The sequence below is a fragment of the Propithecus coquereli genome, unplaced genomic scaffold (assembly GCF_000956105.1).
Source record: "Propithecus coquereli isolate 6110/MARCELLA unplaced genomic scaffold, Pcoq_1.0 Scaffold73, whole genome shotgun sequence".
In the NCBI taxonomy this organism is placed as follows: Eukaryota; Metazoa; Chordata; class Mammalia; order Primates; family Indriidae; genus Propithecus; species Propithecus coquereli.
This window is the reverse complement of record NW_012153396.1, coordinates 324,667-345,166: the sequence shown is the minus strand read 5'-3', so window position 1 is coordinate 345,166 and position 20,500 is coordinate 324,667. Positions and strand designations below refer to the sequence as shown.

The following is a 20,500-nucleotide window of genomic DNA, read 5'->3' as shown; positions in this document are numbered from 1 at the left end:
CAATTCAACAATTAATCCAGTAAATTCTGTAACCCTTTGTCAGTTTCTCTTTTCCCATTTTTTTTGGTTTGACTCACTCTATTTACTTCTTTGTCTAGCTTTCAGACAGCAATTGACTTTTTGACAAATACCGAAGAAAAAGAAAAGATTTAAAACCTCTGTCTTTTTAGTGTCATCTGCTATTAGTTTTCCCTCTCCAACTAATAAATGGACGCTATTTTTCTTCAACCTCTTCTCATGTCTGACTCATTTAAAGAATGTATTTCTGTGTCTCTCTTTCTCCCTTGAAAATTGTAATGCATTCCTTCCTTTGGATTTTTTTTTATTATTGACATAAAAAGCCATCGTATTTGTCTTCCTTCTTAATGACTCTTATAGTCTGAAAACTTCTCATTATATTCTATCTTTCATGCCATGTCTTTTTTGTTGTTGTTAGATTTATATGTGTATTTTTCATTTTTTTCCTATCTGTTCCATGCATAAATACAACTTTTTCTGCTTTTCATGTCATTGCCTTAAGAAATATTCTGGATTCATTTCATTTGCTTAATTTTATTTATGATTATATAAATGGCATGTATTTATAATAAAATAAAGAAAGAAAAGAGGAGGAGGAAGGAAGAAGGGAAGAAAGAAAAGAGAGAAGGAGGGAAAGAAGGGGAAGGAAATATAATTTGATTCTGCTGAGAGCTGGTTTACATGAGAGAGAAAGATAAAGACAAAGAGAAAGAGGGAGGATGAAGTTTAGAAAAAAGAGTTAAGATAGATAGAGAACTGAGAGAAAAGCAAGGATGAAAAAGGAGCTAACCATGAAAATTGCACATTCACCTTGGCTTTTAACTGGCTTATGAAACAAAGCACAGCAGATCCTCAAATAATGTCCTTTCATTCAATGTCAGTTCAATATAATGTTGATGAGGGAAAAAAATTGGTTTTGTTATATGTTGTTTCACTTAAGTTGCAGTTTCCGAGAACCTGTTGATGACACTGAGGACTTATTGTAAACTTAGTATGTGATAAAGATGGGCTCAGGGAAAGGTTATTCACTATATGATACCACAATAACTACTAAATTACTTAGAAAATAACATAGTACTATACATAAAATCATTTCCAATGAATTAAAAGGTCAAATGATAAGATAAAAAGAAACTAGAAGAAATATGAGTGAAGATGTATCTGAGCTTTGTATGTGGATGGACTTTCTAAGAATAAAAGAAGATGATGAAATCAAAAGAAAAATATTGATTTATTTTCCTATAAAATTGTTTTAAATTCTCCATGAAAATAGTCATAAAAAGTGATAAAAGTCAAACTACAAACTTGAACAAAATATTGTATCATATACAACTAAAGGATTCTTACGACTGCTGTAAAAAGATATGTTACAGAGCATTCTGGAAAGATGGCAGAGTAAGAAGCACCAGGAATCTGTCTCCTCACCTAGACAACAATTGCACTGGCAGAATCTGTCTAATGTAACTATTTGGGAACTCTGGAGTTTATTAAAAAGCTTGCAACTTTCAAGGGAAGGCTTGGATGCTGAATTGCAGTTAATTTTGGACAGTTTTAGCTCTTAGCTCTGTAATGGCTACCCATCCACCACCCTTCAGCTCCATAGCAGGCAGCTGTGCTTGTGTTCCTGCAGCAACTTACATATAGCTTGCGGGAGCCAGAGTGGGCAAAAAAGACCCTGTCCTCCAAATACCAGGAATCTCTGCTCTGATCTCTGATTGCTGCTTCTGATCACAGAGGTGCAAACAAACAGGCAGGCAGCCATTGTTGCTACATCTACCCCCACTGTTGTAAGCCCCTCCCCCTCTGGCTGAAGTGACTGCAGAGGACTGAAAGGGCTGATGCCCTCTTTTATTGTCACTCCTTTCCATTTTTCTCTCTTTCCTTTTTGGAAGCCAGACATTAAGACGGGAACATTCAAAAGCAACTGTATATACAGGGAAGATTAGAAAGTGATCATGCATACCCAGGAAAAGGTGCAGGCTCAAAAAAATCTACAAAGACCTTATGTTTACACCTCAGACTGATCCTTGGCATGGAGTGTACAACAATTTTAAAAAATAAACAAAAACAACCAAAATACTACAAATCCTGGGAAAGGGGAGAATGTGATTTTCAGAGTTACCAGATTATTAGATTCAAATGTCATTTTTCAACAAAAAAAAAAATCACAAAGCTTACAAAGAAACAGGAAAGTATGGACCATTCAAAGGAAAAAAATAAATCATTAGAAACTGTCTTTGAAAAAGATCTGATGGCAGATCTACTTAAACAAAGACTTTAAAACAACTGTCTTAAATATCTTAAAAGAAGATGTGGAGACAGTCAAGAAAATGGTGTATGAAGAAAATGGAAATATCAATAGAGAGATAGAAAACCTAAAAAAGAAACAAAATGAAATTCTGGAGCTGAAAAGCACAGTGACTGAAATAAAAATTTAGTAGAGGGATTCAAAGACAGATTTGAGCAGCCAGAAGAAAGAATCAACAAACTTAAAGGTAGGACAATGGAAATGATCAAGTCTGAGGAACAGAGGGGAAAAAAATTGAAGAAAAGTGAACAGAGCCTAAGGGACCTGTGGGACACCATTAAGCAAACCAGCATAAGTATTGTGGGAGTCCCAGAAAGAGAAGAGAGAAAGAGAAAGGGTAAGAGAGAATATTCAATTAAATAATGGCTAATAACTTTCCAAATTTGATAAAGACATGAATAAAAAAATCCAAGAAGCTCATTGAACTCCAAGTAAGATAAACTTAAAGAGAGCCACACCAAGACACTTTATAATTAAACTTTCAAAGGCCAGAGACAATCTTGAAGGCAGCAAGAGAGAAGTGACTCGCCACATACAAGGAATTCTCCATAAGATTATCAGCAGATTTCTTATCAGAAACTTTGAAGGCCAGAAGACGGTGAGCCAATATATTCAAAGTGCTAAAAGAAAAAACTGTCAACCAAGAATCCTATATTCATCAAATTTTTCCTTAAAAAGTGAGGGAGAAATGAAGACATTCTCAGATAAACAAAAGCTGAGGGATTTTGTGACCACTAGATGTGCCCTGCAAGAAATGCTTAAGGGAGTCCTGCAGTTTGAAGTAAAAGTACACTAGACAATAACTTGAAGTCATATGAAGAAATAAAGATTTTAATAAAGGTAAATATATGGGCAATTATATAAGATAGTATTATTGTAATAACAGTTTTTAGCTCCACTTTTTGTTTTCCACACGATTTAAAAGGCTAATATATTTAAAAAATATATTGGTCTACAAGCCAGTATTACTGTAACTTTGGTTTGTAACACCACATTTTGTTTCTACATAGTTTAAGAGACTAATTTATTTAAAAGAATTACTGGTGTATGTTTTGGGGTACACAATATATAAAGATGTAGTTTTGTGACATCAACCACTGAGAAGGGTGAGGCTAGAGCTGTAAAGGAGCAGAGTTTTTGTATGTTGTTGAAGTTAGGTTTGTATAAATACAAATTAGAGAGCTATAATTAGGATGTTAAATGTAATCCCAATAGTAACCACAAATAAAATAGTTATAGAATGTGCACAAGAGGTAATCAGAAAGGAATTTAAATATTTCCCTACAAAATATCAACTAAATTCAAAAGAAAACAGTAATATAGAAAATGAGGAACAAAAAAGCTATAATTGAAAACAAACAGCAAATGACAGAAGTAGTATCTGCGTTTCAGTAATTACTTTAAATATAATTGGATTAAATTCTCCAATCAAGACAGAGGTTGACAAGAAGGATTAAAAAAGAAAAACAGGATTCAACTATATGCTGTCTACAAGAGACTCTCTTTAGACACAAACAGATTGAAAGGATGGAAAAAGATATTCCATACAAATTGTAACCAAAAGAGAGCAGGAATGGCTTTACTAATATCAGACAAAATAGATTTTAAATTATAAAAAGATTACGAGACAAAGAAGGACATTATATATTAATAAAAGGTTCAATATAGTAAGAAGATAAAACAATGATAAACATTTACATACCTAATAACAGACCATAAAAATATATGAAGTGAAAACTGACAGTTGAAGGGAGAAATAGACAGTTCTACAATAATAGTTGGAGACTTCAATACCCTACTCTCAATAATGGTTAGAAAAACCAGACAGAAGACAAGTAAGGAAGTAGAGGCATCAAACAGCATAATAAACCAACTACATATAACAGACATATACTGAACACTCTACCCAACAACAATAGCATCCACAGTCTTCTTGTTGCACATGAGACATTTTTCAGGATAAGCCCATATGTTAGGCCACAAATTAAGTCAATTGTGACATACACACACACACACGCGCGCGCGCGCGCGCGCGCGCGCGCACATAGAGGCATATTACTAAGCTTTAAAAAGGAAAGAAATTCTGACATATGCTACAACATGGATGAACCTTAAGAACATTATGCTAAGTGAAACAAACAAATCACAAAAAAGACAAATACTACATGAGTCTACTCATATGTTGTACTTAGAACAGTCATAGAGACAGAAAGTAGAATGGTGGTTCCCAGGAGCTGGAGGGAGGGAGGAATGTGGAGTTAATGTTTAATGCGTAGAAATTTTTAATTTTACAAGATGAAAAGAGTTATGCTGATGGATGGTGGTGCTGGTTTGTAACATTATGAATTTATTTAATACCACTGAACTATATATTTAGAATGGTTAAGATGGTAAATTTTATGTTATGTAGATTTTATCACAATAAAAAAAACTGGGAAAAAATATTGGTCATTAGGAATTAACTCCATCAACTTCTTTTATGTACCTATCTCAAAACCTCTTTAAAATTTTACCCAGGTATCCTCATCTCCTTTCTTAGAGAATGGTTTGGCATTTAGGTAACCCATAGTGGAAAGCAGACTGGTTTCAAGTTAATAAATCTGAGTGTAAGTTCAAATTTACCACTCAATAATGATAAAGATTATTTAAGTTGATTTCTCTGGTTTATTTTTTAATTTTACATAATTATTGAGAATTAAACATAATAAATATTTTTTTCCTAAATGTGAATGGCTTGCTTACAAACCTGTCTTCCCTTAAGTGAAAATTGCCATGACGCAAAGATCGTAGTTATGACTAAATGCAAGTTTGAGAGCAAGTCTGTTTAGCGTTTTCAAATTACCTAAATAAAAACCAAGGTGTTCGTGATAAGACATCGGAATGGAGGATAAGAAAAAGAGGAACAAATTGTAGTGAGTTGGAATTGGAGAAATAGAAGTGTTTTGTGCTTTTGCCTTTCTTGTCTTATAAATGCTTTGAAAATGTAGAAATCATAAATTAAATCACAATAACCCTTTGTACTAAAACTAAAGGTCCCTTCCAGATTCTATACCTGTCCTCTATGTTGAATTCCTTGTGTCTTTACATAGTATGACTTTGTACTTCACAGAGTGAATGAAAGTGTTGTATCGCCATTGGAGGCCAGGAGATCCCTATTTGCTTTCATGGTCTACCACTGACTGGTTTTGTGGCCTGAGATGTACCTTAAACATTCTGAACCCATTTTCATTTCTGTAAAATAAGAATAATCCCTATTGTTATTATTATTAATATTAATATTATATCAGAAGAGCTACTGAGAAAATACCAGGCTAATAGTAGCCAACTTAAATATTAAAGTTTTTGCTTTTGTTATTTAAAAGAAGGTACGTTGCAAATCAGCAAGAAAAGGGTGGAAATCCCCTTGGAATGCGATAATCACTTCACAAAGTAATAATCAATAACACAGAAATTTTAATCAAAGAAGAGAAAATTACACCAATGACATTTTTTTCCATCTATATGATTGACAATGATTGAATATTTGCCATTTTAAATATTAGAAGACCATATATTTTTTTTAATTTCAGCATATTATGGGGGCACAGATGTTTAGGTTATGTATGTTGCCTTTGTCCCCTCCTCCCCCCAAGTCCGAGCTTCAAGCGTGTCCATCCCCTGGATGGTGCGCATTGCACTCTTTAATAGCCATCCTGGGGCCGCTTAAAATTAATTAAGATAAATGGTTGGGCAAGGCTACTCAGGGCAGATTTGGAACTATTCTAGTGGCAAAGGGGCTTTGAGACTTTGTTCTAATTTATGTAATTAACCAGATATTTTAAAGTAGCTAGTGTTATAAATGACCAAGCAAGAGTAAAAAGATAATCAGAACGCTTTTGCCGGACAAGATGAAGGCTAAGAAGACATGGATGATATCTTTAAGACATTGAAGAGTACGTACTAAACTGTGAATGTTCACTGAATTCTAGAATTGGCTGGGGATGGAGGTCCCAAACAAATTAGGAATTCCTGTTTTATACAGTGAGTTATAAACACTGAAGTCATTACTTTATAATAGGTTATAAGAGTTTAAACAATACAAATGCAAATTACATATTTATATCAAATACAAACCATGATAACAGTAAATATAATAGAAATTAAGGTGGCAATGGATAGGCTTTTGTAAGCTCAGATACATGTGGGGAGGGCTACAGAATGAACATTTATTAATCAGTTACAAATGAACCCTGTAATGGTTAAAACATCACATTCTTTTTGGTTTATAATTATTCTTTTTATCGTAGAACTATTGAGGATGGGCAAGAATTAGCACCATAGTTTGCAAACATTTTTCTGTTTGTCTTTTTGTCTCTGGAATCAAGGACTCTGGTCTCCTGCCTGGAGAAGTTTCATCTCCATCCCACTGCACTAGTAGTCTTTAGTGACAACATTTTGAGAATGACATTTTGTATTCTCATATTGGTAACAATGCTAAGGAATGGAAATTTTCCATTGTATAATTAAACAGAAATCATAAGCCAGTATGAAAGTAGTCACAGGAAAAGAAAGCTGAAAATTTAAGTTCCCAAATGGTTGTATTAAATATTTCATATGTGAAAAACTTTGATTCCTTTGTTTATATTCTAAGTGTGTTCCATTTACTCATCCCCGTTTAGTTTAAAAGGCCACTTTAGGCCAGGCTCAGTGGCTCACACCTGTAATCTTAGCACTCTGGGAGGCTGAAGTGGGAGGATTGCTTGAGATCAGGAGTTGTAGATCAGCCTGAGCAAGAACAAGACCCCATCTTTAAAAAAAAATAATAGAAAAATTAGACAAGCATGGTGGCTTACACCTGTTGCCCCAGCTACTTGGGAGGCTGAGGCAGGAGGATCACTTGAGCCCAGGAGTTTGAGGTTACAGTGAACTATGATGACTCCACTGCACTCTAGCCAGGGTGACAGAGGGAGACTTTGTCTCAAAAAAAAATAAGAATAATAATAATGAAAAGGCCACTTTAGACAGCACCCACTTCATTATCAACCCAGAGTCAGCGCTGCATTGTGGTGACCATGCTTGTAGGGTTAGGGTCTCATTGGTTGTGACTCACCGTACTCCTGGTAGAAAGTGATTTCTGGCCTATGTGTGTGTCTGCCATGTTTACTCGGAACATCTGCACATGCGTTCCTTCCTTGACTCTTTGCCTGTCTATTCCCCTCAGGACTACTGGCTCTCTCTCCTTTACAAGCGCCTGATCGGCCCCAAAGTCTTGGCTGTGCATGTGGCCGGACTCCAGCGGAAGCCACGGCCAGGCCGAGTGATCCGGGACAAACTAAGAATTTATGCTCACTGCACAAACCACCACAAGTAAGTCTTCACAGAGGTGGCACAGAAAGGCCACCCCTAAGGGGCTTTGGTCCCTCTTAGAATTCCAGGCCATTTGGAACCCCTTCACAACTCATCTCCATTCACCTATCTTTACCCAAAACTGCTTCTGGAATCACCATACCTGCTCTTTGCAGGTTTCAAATAATTTCTGATACATAGCTTTTTCTCCAGTAAACTTCTCTTCTCATACTTACAGGATTTATTCATAAAAGGTTAATAAAATACATGCCATTTGTTGAATGACTTATTCATCCAACAAATTTTTATTGGGCATCTTCTCAGTGCCAGTTGATACAATGTCCACAAGGCTTTTTTGTGTGCCTAAGCCTGAGCCAAGGCAAGAGGTATAAATTTTTTTCCTATGATCCACCAGCAGAGATTGAGAAAATAAATCTGCATTTCTAAGATGCATGCTAGAGAGCCATATCAGTAAAAACTAGCCCTAGATCAGTGTGTCTCAAACTGGGAGTCTCCACAACTAAAGGAATGCCCAGAGGTAGTCATGGCAACTTTAGAGCCATCTTCAGTATTTGAAAATCTTTTCAGCTATTTTAAGTTTGAGAGGCTAAAGGAAATCTGGGCTGCTTTTTTACCAGGCTGAGCTTACAACCCAGTGTGGTAAGGTGTGATTATACTTCTCTTTTTGATCTGAAGCGCTGATTGTCATTAGAGTTCTCTTTAAAACAAACAGGAAAATTAATTTTCAGTAAAGTTTGACAGATAAAAAATTTTAAAACTGGAAGACCACGGGAAAAATTGTAAAGTGGTCCTAAAGCAAAACCTATCTGGCCAAATACAGCTTTCTTACATCACTTCCTGTTTAAGGCAGAGTAGGCTGCCCTGGAAAAGAGAATTCTTTCTCTTAACTTAGGGAAAACCTGGGGGGGTTGGGGAGAGTGGGTAAGCAAGTACCTCCAGCCAGACCTTCATTCCACCCCAGGCCTGTCAGGGGCTGATCAAGGGGAGTGGAGAACACAAAGAGCTCGGAGTGGTCAGGTTACAACAGATGCTCCTTCTCCTTCCTTGATGAGAGAGGAGCCAAGCCAATTAATTTATCACGATAAGGTTTTTCAAAGAATCACTCTGAGCAGAGGGGGGCCAGGGGCCAGTTATCTAGTCCATAGATACAAGTGCCTATTGTGGATGAGGGGAGGCTGGTTTGGGCAGAGGCCAGAGGCTTTCAACATCCCTTTTGCTCAACAGGAAGCTCAATCCAATACCTGACAGAGAGTGACTGCTTTATGGCCTTGGCCTGGAGTTATCTGATCATCACACAAGGAAACATTGTATTCCTTGTCTCTGCCCTGACTCTGAGGTAACCACCCAAAAGGTGGATCCTGAGCCTCAAGAGAGAAAAATTACTCTTGGCACCTTCTGTCCCTGTTGGAAAGTACATCAGTCTGTGGTCTTTACACTACTAGTCTGAGGACCCAGGGAAAAAATATCTGTAGCCATGGGCTTAGCAGGATTTGCGCGTCCTCACAAAAGCCTCCTCGCACGGTCTCATTCCAGTGTTCATCCTAACGTTCTTTGACATTCTCATGGGAACTCGTCATTAACATTCTGAGTATACCATGAACTGAGCATCAGTATCTCATTCATTTTGTATTCTTGGTGTCTAATATAGTGATGTGCATGAAGAAGCTCTCAGTAAATATTTGCTAAATGAGTGAATGAATGAATGCAGAAATATGACATCATGATGTTACTGTTGATTTAAAGTTATAGCTTTCTTCCCCTCTGATATTACCACATTAGCCAGAAGGAGGGAATGTGGTAGAGTGGTTAGGAATTCTACCGTTCCCTAGCATGAGGGCTCAAACAAGTTACTATCAATAAAACCATCTGGATTCAAGGCTCTATCTCTACATTACCAGTTCTCTACGTTCTGTGGGAAGTTGCTCCAGAACCTCTCTGAAGAAACGGCGTCACTGGACTTCTATCAGTACAACCTCTCCCTCTCCCCATTAAAAAGAAAGAAAAGATTTTCATAATCCATTCTACACATGACCCAAAGGATAATAATGGGGGTGAAGGTCTTTTTCTTCCTATTAGATCCATAAAGAAAGCCCACAACAGATGCACTAAGCCAGCTGCAGGTCTCCTCCATGTCAGCGGTGGCAGATGCTCAGATAGGAGAAGTGACTGTTCTCCTCTTTGAGAAGCCATGTGCCCTGTCTGTGCCCCTACTTCTGCCACGGCAGTCATAAGGAAACAATGCTGATTCATTAAGTTTATTTGTGGCCAATGAGGCCAAAGTCACAGAATTGTCCCTGAGTGGGCATGGTTGCTTTGTGCTATTCAACCCTAACCAATACTCTGAAAATAGATGTCCTGAGACAAAACAAGGATTAGGTAAGAAAGTATAAACTTACTAGTAGAACAATCCAGAGAAAAGTGTCTATTAAAACAACAACTCCTGCACTCCAGTGTGTATTGAATACTTGCTATGTGACAAGCATCTTGTCAGATATTTGCATTGATAGAATTGAATTCTGAAGGTTGTATGATATCACCCCTATATGCAAATAACAGCATTAATGATGCAAAAAATTTTGCATTTGGAAAGAGCCCTTAGACATAATTTGGCCTCGTGTCTAGGCAACACAGGAATCCATTTTACATCTCTCTGACAGTCATGTGACTTCCACCTGGATACTTCACTACTACTCATGGCAGCCTCTTGCATTGCAGGTCATTTCTGACCTAGTAGAACATTGTCTCTTATGACTGATTTAGGAGAAGAAGTTGATACTCACACCAGCGGGTGCTTTTCTGCTTTGAGTCCTGGAGTTAACAAATTAGAACACTGGCAGAATGGCAGTTTTCACCCTGGACCTTCTTGTTCAGAAAACAGTCAAGTTTTGACAAGGAAACCTTTTTCATAAGCCATTCTACTGAGACAGTGTATGTTTCTGAGATGGAGCTGAGATCCTTAGCCAAGTTCAGAACCAATTGGAACCTGGTGGATTTTGAAGCAAAATTGAGCCTTTTGGGGTTCAGATTCGTTTATTGTTGGCAAAACATGACTTCCTGTTTTTCAGAGGAAGTTTTTTTAAAGACTCATAAAAAAGGTTCCTAAGGCTTCTTGGACATCAAATGGCTCTTACAAAACAATATTTTGATGAGTTAAGTGTAAATGAATCAGAAACATGTGGATTAAATTTCCCTTAAAATACACAGGGGCTTTGAAATTAAGAGGAAAAAATGTTTGGCAAAACATGGCCTGACTTTTACCGAACCTAAAACCTTTGGATTAGATTTGGAGACAATAGATCAACCCAGTTTCGAGCACATTGACTTTCACTGGGAATGACCATGGACTGGAAAGCATTGTCCTCCTTTCCCTTTCCTAGCCTCCCAGCTGTACTGGAGACGTTTCTAGAACATGACTGTTTTCTATCTGGAAGTCAGGATGTGCCTCCCCACATGACATTCCCTACCTCTTACATGTAGGATATTCCCATTCCAGCCTCCCTTCTCTGACTCACATCCTCCTCTTCCCATGGCAACACAGAGATGTCAGGGAGGAAAAGAACGGCCAGAAAAGATGAACTCCAGATACATGGATTCTTTGCTGGTGAAAAAAAAAAACTCACCATGAGTGAGGCATGGGGCAAGATAGACGTTCTACTTACACAACTTCTCTCCAGAAAGGGGCATTCGGTGAGATAACCAAAAGCCACCTGGACTTGACAACATCAGGCCAGCAATTTGCAGGCCAAGGTTTCAGACGTCATTTTCTCCAAGATTGTTATTCTCTGGTAAGAGGATATACATTCTTCAGGAATCTGGATTCTCAGCACAGTACTTTCAGGTTGGTGTTGCAGTCCCCAGCCAAGAACATGTCTTTGCAGCCAAAAGGCCCGAGAGAGAGGGATGGCCGAGGCAGTCTTCAATGCCAATTCCTACCTGAGGAGGCTCCGGGTGTTCTCTGAGAGCCTCTGCATGTTGGTCTCTGGGCTTGCACTGGTTTGTCTCTCCCAGGGGAACTATGTAAATGGAAATCAGACCACTGCCAAAGCAGCTTGAAAAGACAGCTTTCCCTGCAGCAATGCTGTGATTTCAGGTCTCCCTCCCACCCACCACTTCCTCACATCCCACCCTTCTCTGCTGCAGTCTCTATGGGCTCATTCTGCCCTAGCTCTGCAGAGGAAAAACTCATAAATGCAAGCACGGGGCTCTCTCCTCCTCCACTGCTGGCCTTAGGGAGTGTTGTTTGATGGTAGCTAGCTAAAGGGTTTACTGCAGTCTGGCAAAATTGGTACCCATCCATACCTATTTTGCTCCCACTCTGAAGCCCAGAAAACCTGTAGTTAACAGTGTCTTCCTTAGTTTTACACATAGCTTAGCTAAGCTAAGCTGGAAGCCCACCAATGGAATAGAGTCGATGTTCTTCTTTAATGATGGTCAACACTGGCACAGGCTGCCAGCATCCTTATTCAGAGTTCTGGGGACACAAGTCTGCTCAAATCAATTGGCATTCTCTTCTGGGCTAACTGTTTTGGTTACAAAAGCAGTTCATGTGCTGCAAGGGATTAAGAGGGACCAGAGGAGGAGGGACTGGAAGGAGAGTCATTTAATAATTTGTCAGAACATAAATGCCGGCATCCAGAAAGGCTTGAACACAGTAGTGCCCTCCTACAGATGTGAGAAAAATCATGTGATGCACGGCCAGCAGGATATATTATATGATACTTTAGGAGTTCTCATAACCTTAATGTATTGTTCTAAGCAAGTGGTTCCCAAACCCAACTCATCTGCCAAATATCACAGAAATACTTTTTAAGATATAAATTCCCAAGCCCCAATCTCAAATGGACAGAATTGAAATCTCCAGGGAGGAGACCTGGAAACTGTACTTCTTTAAAAAAAAAACCCAAGTTACCATACTGACCTGGCCTTGGTCACTCAACTCTTAATTAGCACCTTTAGAAGAAGAGATGAGTGACCTGGAGATCGAAGGGTACTATTTCTGCAAGGAATGATGTTTTCCTCTGGGCAAAGTTGACTTAGAGTTTCTCTGAACTCCTTTGAAGGCGGGACTGGGCCATTTTTTCTGTTTCCTCTCATTAACCCATCCAGATGGGGCCCTAAGGGACCCCTTAGAAACAAAGTCTTTTTTCCTACAGAGAGAAGGAAATTCATTATAGCTTTGTTGATACATGCTGAAAGGCTCTTGCATGTAGGCATATAGTTCTCCCAGGCTTCTGAACATCCTGTGCTGGTTTAAAAGGATTCCAAAACAGTGAATAGTTTTACAATCTTGGGGTAGGTAAAACAGCAAAAGCAGAAATCAAAAAGATAAGTAAATTTACCAATTTTACTATATAAAAGTTTGTAACTTTTATGTATTAGAATACAATATAAATAAACTGAAATGGCCAAAGAAAATGGGGGGAAAATTCGCAACATACATGCAGACAAGATTGCTATCTTTAATAAATAAACAGTTTCTATAAATCAATAGAAATGTGGGCAAAGGACATGAGCAGGCAATATACAAAAGAAGAAATAAAATGGAAAATGAAAAATTGCTGCATGTCAGCAGGAATTATAAAAAATACAAATTAATGCAACATTGAAATCCCATTTTCACCTCTCAGGGTGACAAAGATATTTTAAAAGATTAATATCCAGTTTTCTTAAGGGTATGAGGAAATGGGTGCTCTCACACTGAGCAGGTGGGAGCAAATTAGTAGGAGCTTTCTAGAGAGTTAAGATCAACATGTGTGTATCTGTCAGGATAGGTGAGGTTACGCTGTAACAATGAAGAACCCCCAAATCTCCATGACTTTCAATAAGAACATTTATTTCTCATTTACACTACTTGGCCGTCATGGCTCAGCTATAGCTCTGCTCCACGCCATCTTCCTTCCAGACCCAGGCCAACAGAGCAGCCTTAGTCAAGAACAGCCAGTCTTCTAGCAAAGGGAAAAGAGACAGGCAAAACATGGACTGGGTCTTAAAGCTTCGCCAAAAGGTTTTAACACGTCCACCCACATTTCACTGGACAAAGCAAATCATGTGATCACTCCAGGGTCCAACAGAGCAGGAACATAAAATCTTCCCACAGGGAGGGACACCACTGGCAATGAACTGGAAAATTTGGTGAGGAATCATACAATACGCATTCCCCTTGACCTAATGATTTCAACTTCTAGGATTTGATCCATCAGAAATAATCATGATATCCAAAAAGTTTATGTGCAATGAAGGTCTTCAAAACATAGTTTATAATGGCGAAAATTTCAAAACAACGTAAGTCTTCAAGTGATATTAGTGAAACAAATTATGTTACATTTCTACAATTGAAAAATTTAGCATTCTTCTATAAGTAGAAGAATATATAATGACATGGGAACACATTTAAGATGTTCATTAACAGAAAAAAGGTCTGTGAATAATGTGATCTCAATTATGTAAAAACTGAGTAATATATATGTATGTGTCAAAGTACTCGATAAATATTTGTCACATTAATAAACTAAAAATTACTGGCAGGATGTTTGCCAAAATATTATTGTATCTCAAGATATGACGATTATGGAGAATTTTCTTTTTCTTTCTTTTTTTTTTTTTTTTTTTTTTTGCAATTAGCATGTTTTACTTCCATACCTTGGTAATAAGTAACATAAAATATATATTATGTTTTCTAAAATAATTGCAATAAATTTAAACACAATCAAGAGGAGTATGGTAGGAGTTGGCTGTCTTCTTTGCAAGAAACCACAATAACAGGCCTTCCTGTATTTTAGGGTCTATCGTGGCCAAGTTTCATAAAATAAGTGCCCTTTTCTTGGGTGGTCCTATTATGTGTGGTCTATAAATTATTTGGGAGCATCTAACTGACCACTTTGTTTCCATGTGTTCCCTTCTCTCTCTCTCTGGATCTCAGCCACAACTACGTTCGTGGATCCATTACACTTTTTATCATCAACCTGCATCGATCCAGAAAGAAAATCAAACTGGCGGGGACTCTCAGAGACAAGCTCGTGCACCAGTATCTGCTGCAGCCCTATGGGCAGGAGGGCCTGAAGTCCAAGTATGTGGTGACCTGAAAATAGCTTAGGAGCAAGTGCATCAGGAGCTGGGGGTGTGGGGAGCTGGAGTCACCCCTTTGCTGAAGGCACCAAGGCTGCTACTGATTCAATCAGGGGCTCAGTGGGATGGAGCAGGACAAGGAGGGGCCTGGATGGAGGCAGGGGGCTGCTGACTCCTTTTGGGAACCTCGTCCAGACCCTATCTCTGGGCTTAGATTCCTCAACTATAAAGTCAAACAGTGGACAAAATATTTCTCAGCAAGTACACTCTTGTTATTTGAGCCAGAAAGTTTTTCACTGTGCAGGATTGTCACATTGCAAGCTATTTAGCATCCTTGGTCCCTGCCCACTAAATGCCAATGGCACCTCCTGACCATGTGATAACCCCAAATCCCGGTAGTTGAGGGCTATGTCCCTTCCAGCTATAACATTCTGTAATGCTATGACTCCCTTTCTGTCACCAACTACAAAGCTCATGGGGCTTAGAGAAAGGAGCACTGGGCAAAGGGTCAAAAGTTCAGAGATCAAAAGTCAGTTCTGTGCCTAACTTTATAACTTCAGACACTTTACCACTCAATCTGTTTTTTCATCTGAACAGTAGGAGAGAGATTATATTCTGGGGGCTCTGTGGCCCTTCAAACTCTACAAATATGTGATTCTGGGACACTCGCTACCTCTCTCAGTTTCTCCTGGAGACTATTGATAACACCACTGTCTACCAACAGAACAGCTCTAGGCCACGGTGAGAAGGACCCGGTCAAGGGCAAGGCCACCCCAGCGCCCCAGGCCAGGCCTCTCAGGAAGGGTGTGGGATGCTGCACAGACTGGGGGCGTTCCCATTCATTTTTAATGTTTACCAAGTTTAACAAAGCTGTAAACTTGGAGCAGGTGGCTTGCACTCCAACAGCTGCCCACAAATATTTGTGCTATAATTATTCACTATTTCACTGCAACCTTGGTGGCTTGCATTTGGCTTCCAACTATATATGCAATGGAAACAAAAGACATCTGGGAAGTCATTTACTGAGTCTCTTTAGCCCACTCTAGATCTTCATCTTCAGTCTTGGGTCACATACTGGCTCTTTTTTCTGGCTACATGTACATTGCTGCTACTTTTCTTTCTTTCCAATCCTACCTGTATCAGCAGGAGTGTCTTGAGTATTTTATCCCCTCTCTTTCCACTTCCAAGCAGTTCATGACTGGGGTACCGAATTCCTGGCCTTCATCCTAGATGGGAGGCCTGATTCTGGTCCCAGCTTCACCACTAAATAATCATATTACCTGGGCAGATTCTTTTATTCTAATCCCTTGGCCTCAATTTTCTCATCTGCAGAATTAAAGCGTTGCTGTGTATTTGGTAAAGGCCTGTCCAGCTCTAAAATTCTCATCTTGGGTCTGATTTTCTGAGGACCATGAATGCATTTAAGTCCCCCGTTGCAATTCATTAATGACCTGCAAAGCCATTTCTGGCAGAGAGGCTGACTCTGCAGCAGTGATTAGGGTCCTCTGGAACTGAAGAGTTTAGGAGCCTGCCCAGTGTCAGGAAGCCCCTGTGCACTGTGTGGAAGGGACTGGCCAAATGCGTTCGTCTCACAGGCCAAGGTGTCCATCCCTGCTCTGCCACTTGTCGGCCATGTGAACTTAGGCAAGTTTTCTAATCTCTGTGAGGCTCAGTTTCCTCATCTGTAAAACTTCTCACCTGGAGCAGAGCATATAAGGCAATCTGTGCAAAGTTCCTGCCACACAGCAAATGCTCAGTAAATGTTCCCTTCCTTCCTTTTCCTCAATTCAGAGCTCTAGCTGGTTGGGAGAAAAGAAACAACTGCTCTCCCTAAGAATGTTCTTCAAAAGAGGCATCTTCTCAGATTTTTAAGATAAGGTGTGAGCAAGACATTTGTTAAGATTATGACAAAAAGTCATGCTAAGAATTACATAAAAGCGAAACCGTGAAACAGGGGGAGATGGTAATCAGAGGGAGCTTATTTCCCCACCAACCAACGGAACAGAGCTCCAGCCCTATTCACCCCATCCCTATGTCCCTGCCTCCAAGTTTAGCCCCTGATGTTTGAACCTGGCCACACCTTGGCCCCTGTCCTTTCTATACCTGTCCTTAAGGTATAGAAGGACTATGACTGAAGTGACCAACTCTCACTGGCTAGGGATATGCCAAATTTTGTTGCCTGGTACCTCAGCTCGTCACCATATTAGTAAGGAGCTGTGTTACAACTTGGTTAAGAATGTAGGAGAAGGAGAAGGACAAACAGAATTTCATTCCTCAGGGATCTTTAAGAAGGTTTGGTAACATCCACTGAGATCAGATAATAAGGTCGTGTAATTGGAAGAACATTGGAACTGGAGTCAGGAGGCCTGGATCTGAATCCACATGCTACCACTTATCTTTGTGCTCAAACCTCAGTTTCCTTACCTGTCAAATGGAAGTATTGTGAGAATCAAATTGGAGGATATGGTTGAAATAAAGCCTTATACAAATGTAAATTCCACACACCCATGCATACACATACATCTATAGATATAAATGCATATATACACATACAATTTTGCATGTGTTGTATTAGAGAGTTTGGATTGGAAGCCGAGAGAACTGGATTCCAGCCCCTGATCCTGATACTGATTCACTGTGAAACTTTGGGCCCTTCACTCCTCTGAGTCTTTCCTCTCCTGTAAACTACTGCTAAATGAACACCTCTCCTGTTCCAGACCTCAGTGGTCAACCTGTGCCGTGCCATGTTGGACCATAAGCTGTCGGGAAGGAACTGGCACGTACACGTGCAGTACCGCATCAAGTGCTCTGCACAATAACTACTACAGAGCAGGAGCCCTCAGTGGTTCTGGGATGGGGGTCTCACAGGAAGAGTGTGGCTTCAGTGAAGCAGACTATGCAGAAAATGATGAAAGGAAACGCTAGGAAGTGATTTCAGCCTTTGGTGTCCCTTTCTCTCTTTTATAAGCCTCTGGGGCCAGACTCTGTGTTCTATGTCTGCTAATTCCTTACTACAGCCTGAAGTCATATTAGCTCACAAGAGAATAGAAAGTTCTGGGAGCAGGGGAACATGTAATTGCTCTTGTCTGGAAGAACCAGGAAGAGGATAGAGAGCAAGTCAGTGCCCCATTCAAGCCACCAATTGGACATTTTGGTCTGGGGTTTCAGGAGTAGGGAGAAGCCAGTAGACTTTTTGGGTTGGTTGAGGACATGGGTTAATTCTCATTCTCTTAGAATTGCCATCAGGGTGGGGAAGCTTTGAAATCTCTGAAAGGATATCTCTATGTGAACTCGGAGCTAAGGTATGTCAGGTATCACACAGGAAGACCCCTGGGGCCACTAATCAGGCATAGTCTAGGCATCTAGGTCACGAGGTTCCTGTTTCCCCTCTCAGTGAGTGAGTCAATCAGAAGATCCCCTAGTCAAGTCTCAACTCCTTGTGTAAGAGATTGTTCTCATTCCAAGAACCAGACAAGAGGTGAGCGCTCTATACCCCATAGGATAGAAGTTTTAGAAAACTGCAACATGTACAGAGAAGCGTATTCTGCATCTGGAATACGTATTCTTCAAGGAATGACTGAAGGAAATGGGGAAATTTAGTTCAGAGAAAAAAGGAAGGTAAGTCATGAGGACTTTCTTCAGATATTCACAGGACTGCCAAGTGAAACTAAACAGATTTGGCCTAGAATGCTCCAAAATGACAGAAAACCAAGGAGTGCAATTTAAAAGAGATAGATTTCACTTTCAAACGAGCTCGTTTTCCAAAGGCTTGCCTGGTCTGACCGAGGTCAGGGTAGGCTTTGCAGGAGGTAGCCTATTAATCAGAGGGTGAGCAGCCATCTCAGAGGTGCTCTAAGATTCCTTCCTCAGTGGGAGGTTGGGGAAAAGATCACTGCTTCCCACAGAGCTCTGAAATTCTATTATTCTCTTCTAGTCCCTGTTCCTCCCACTCCCACTTCACGTTAGGAGCCTGTGGTCTCTATGGTGACCAGCAAAGTAGCTTCTTCTTCAAGCCACTAAACGGCCACACAAAGAGGCTCTGCTGTTAGAGGAAGTGGTGGCAATATCTGGCTAGTTTTTTTCCAGAAAATCCCAGCTGTTGGTCCCTCCCTTGTCATATTCCCTGGTTTCTTGACTTTCTAGGGGGAAGATGGCCCCACTCACGCCCAGGACAATACTTCCCATTCTGGATAGGTCAGAGAAGAGCACCTTTAGGGCAGCTCTACCATCTGCAACAGAGAGAATCTGCCCATTGCCTCACGTGATCACAAATCAGTAAATATCATCCTCTAGGGAATCACTCAGCCTGGGACATAAATATCTCCAATGTCTTTCAACAAACAGAGAAGCAACATGAAGTTGGACCAAATAAGTCAACTTACATCCAAAAGCAAAAGGACTCACTTTTCCAGGGAAATGTCAAACCAAGAACAGGTGTTAGGTCAGATCCCAGTGTTCCTCATGTGTCTTGTTCAATTCCATTTGGAGGGAAAATACTCTAAAAATCAGAAAAGAAGGAAACAACTTTCATCACATGGGCTATTCCATTCTGACACACTGACCTGAGGGAACCAGCAGGTGCTAAGAATCCAGGGGTGGAATGATATTTAGAGGTGATCTGGTTCATTCCCCTGCCCTCAGACAGTCTGTGGCTAAGCCATCTGGACCGCAGGATGTCCCACATTTAGAGACCTCTGGGAAAGGAGTGGCTATGATTTCAACCCTGTCTGAACACTAGCTTTTCTTCACAAGTCCTAAATTCAGACCCTTTTTAAAAGTTGTTCTCTGAACTGCTCCTAAGACCATCTCCAACCACAGAATTCTAGTAAAAGCAAACTTTTTTCACAGCAAAATTGGGGAATTTCCTTGTTTCTTCTATGCTCTTCTCAAAACAAAGGGATTAGTAAATACCAGGAGTGATTGTAAATTGGCTTAATTTGAGGTCTATAAAAATCAATCTCAATATAGTACATTCCAATCCCATACACACAGGTACCGCTGGCTCCCCTACACCTAATGGAAGCCACGCTCAGAGGCATATTTCTGAGGGAAAGATGTAAACAGGAAGGCTTCCCAAGGAAACTGAAAAGTATTTATTTTCATTCATTCATCAGTTTTAATTGAGATCCTGCTCTGTGCCAGACATAAGTTGTTTCTCTTCAGCAATGTAACTTGCAGTGGCTAATTTTTTTTTTTAAGGAATTATAGTCCCATAACTGTAAATACTCAGGAATTCTAAGCAGACAAATTAGGGGAAAAGTCTGAATGTAAAGTTCAAGGTGAATACTTCAGATCACAGTGTCTGTTCATCTTCCTAATGCTAGTCGCTGACCTCACCTGTCCTTCAAGAGCTATTTATGTGGGTGTTTAGGGGTGAGGCTGGGGAAGGGGATTCTGAAGTCCTTGCCCTCAAAGAGCTCATCTCTGTCATTAGCAACAAACAACTAACAGGAAGCAGCCTGTGGGCAGTGCCATAATAGAGGTGCAGAGTGTTTCTGCTTCGGGGCTAATGGATTCCATATGAATGTTTAAATTCCATATCTGCATGATCCTCTCCTTTAGCTGCCATGATTTTAGCTGAAAAAATCTCAAGGCTCCTATGAACCAAGAATCTTATTGCCTATTCTGTGAAGAAATGAACATCTTTTCTTTTTCCACATACTGCTCATTTTTTTCATCTCTCTAGGGTATAACTTTTGCTTTGATTTCACCCTCATTAAATCCTATATCAAAGAAAAACACTGGCATCTAACTGCATGCCTT

The 20,500-nt window shown here is 39.8% G+C and overlaps 1 protein-coding gene across 3 annotated transcripts in view; it reads left to right on the top strand.

The window, feature by feature from the left end:
• Nucleotides 1-20,500, top strand: part of HPSE2 (heparanase 2 (inactive)) — a 621,208-nt gene that overhangs the window by 586,765 nt on the left and 13,943 nt on the right. For all 3 annotated transcript variants that reach the window (XM_012661668.1, XM_012661669.1, XM_012661671.1), the window contains 2 exons: nucleotides 7,527-7,672; nucleotides 14,592-14,738. In XM_012661668.1, the coding sequence (XP_012517122.1) occupies nucleotides 7,527-7,672; nucleotides 14,592-14,738 (293 nt within the window). The remainder of the gene's footprint in view (nucleotides 1-7,526; nucleotides 7,673-14,591; nucleotides 14,739-20,500) is intronic.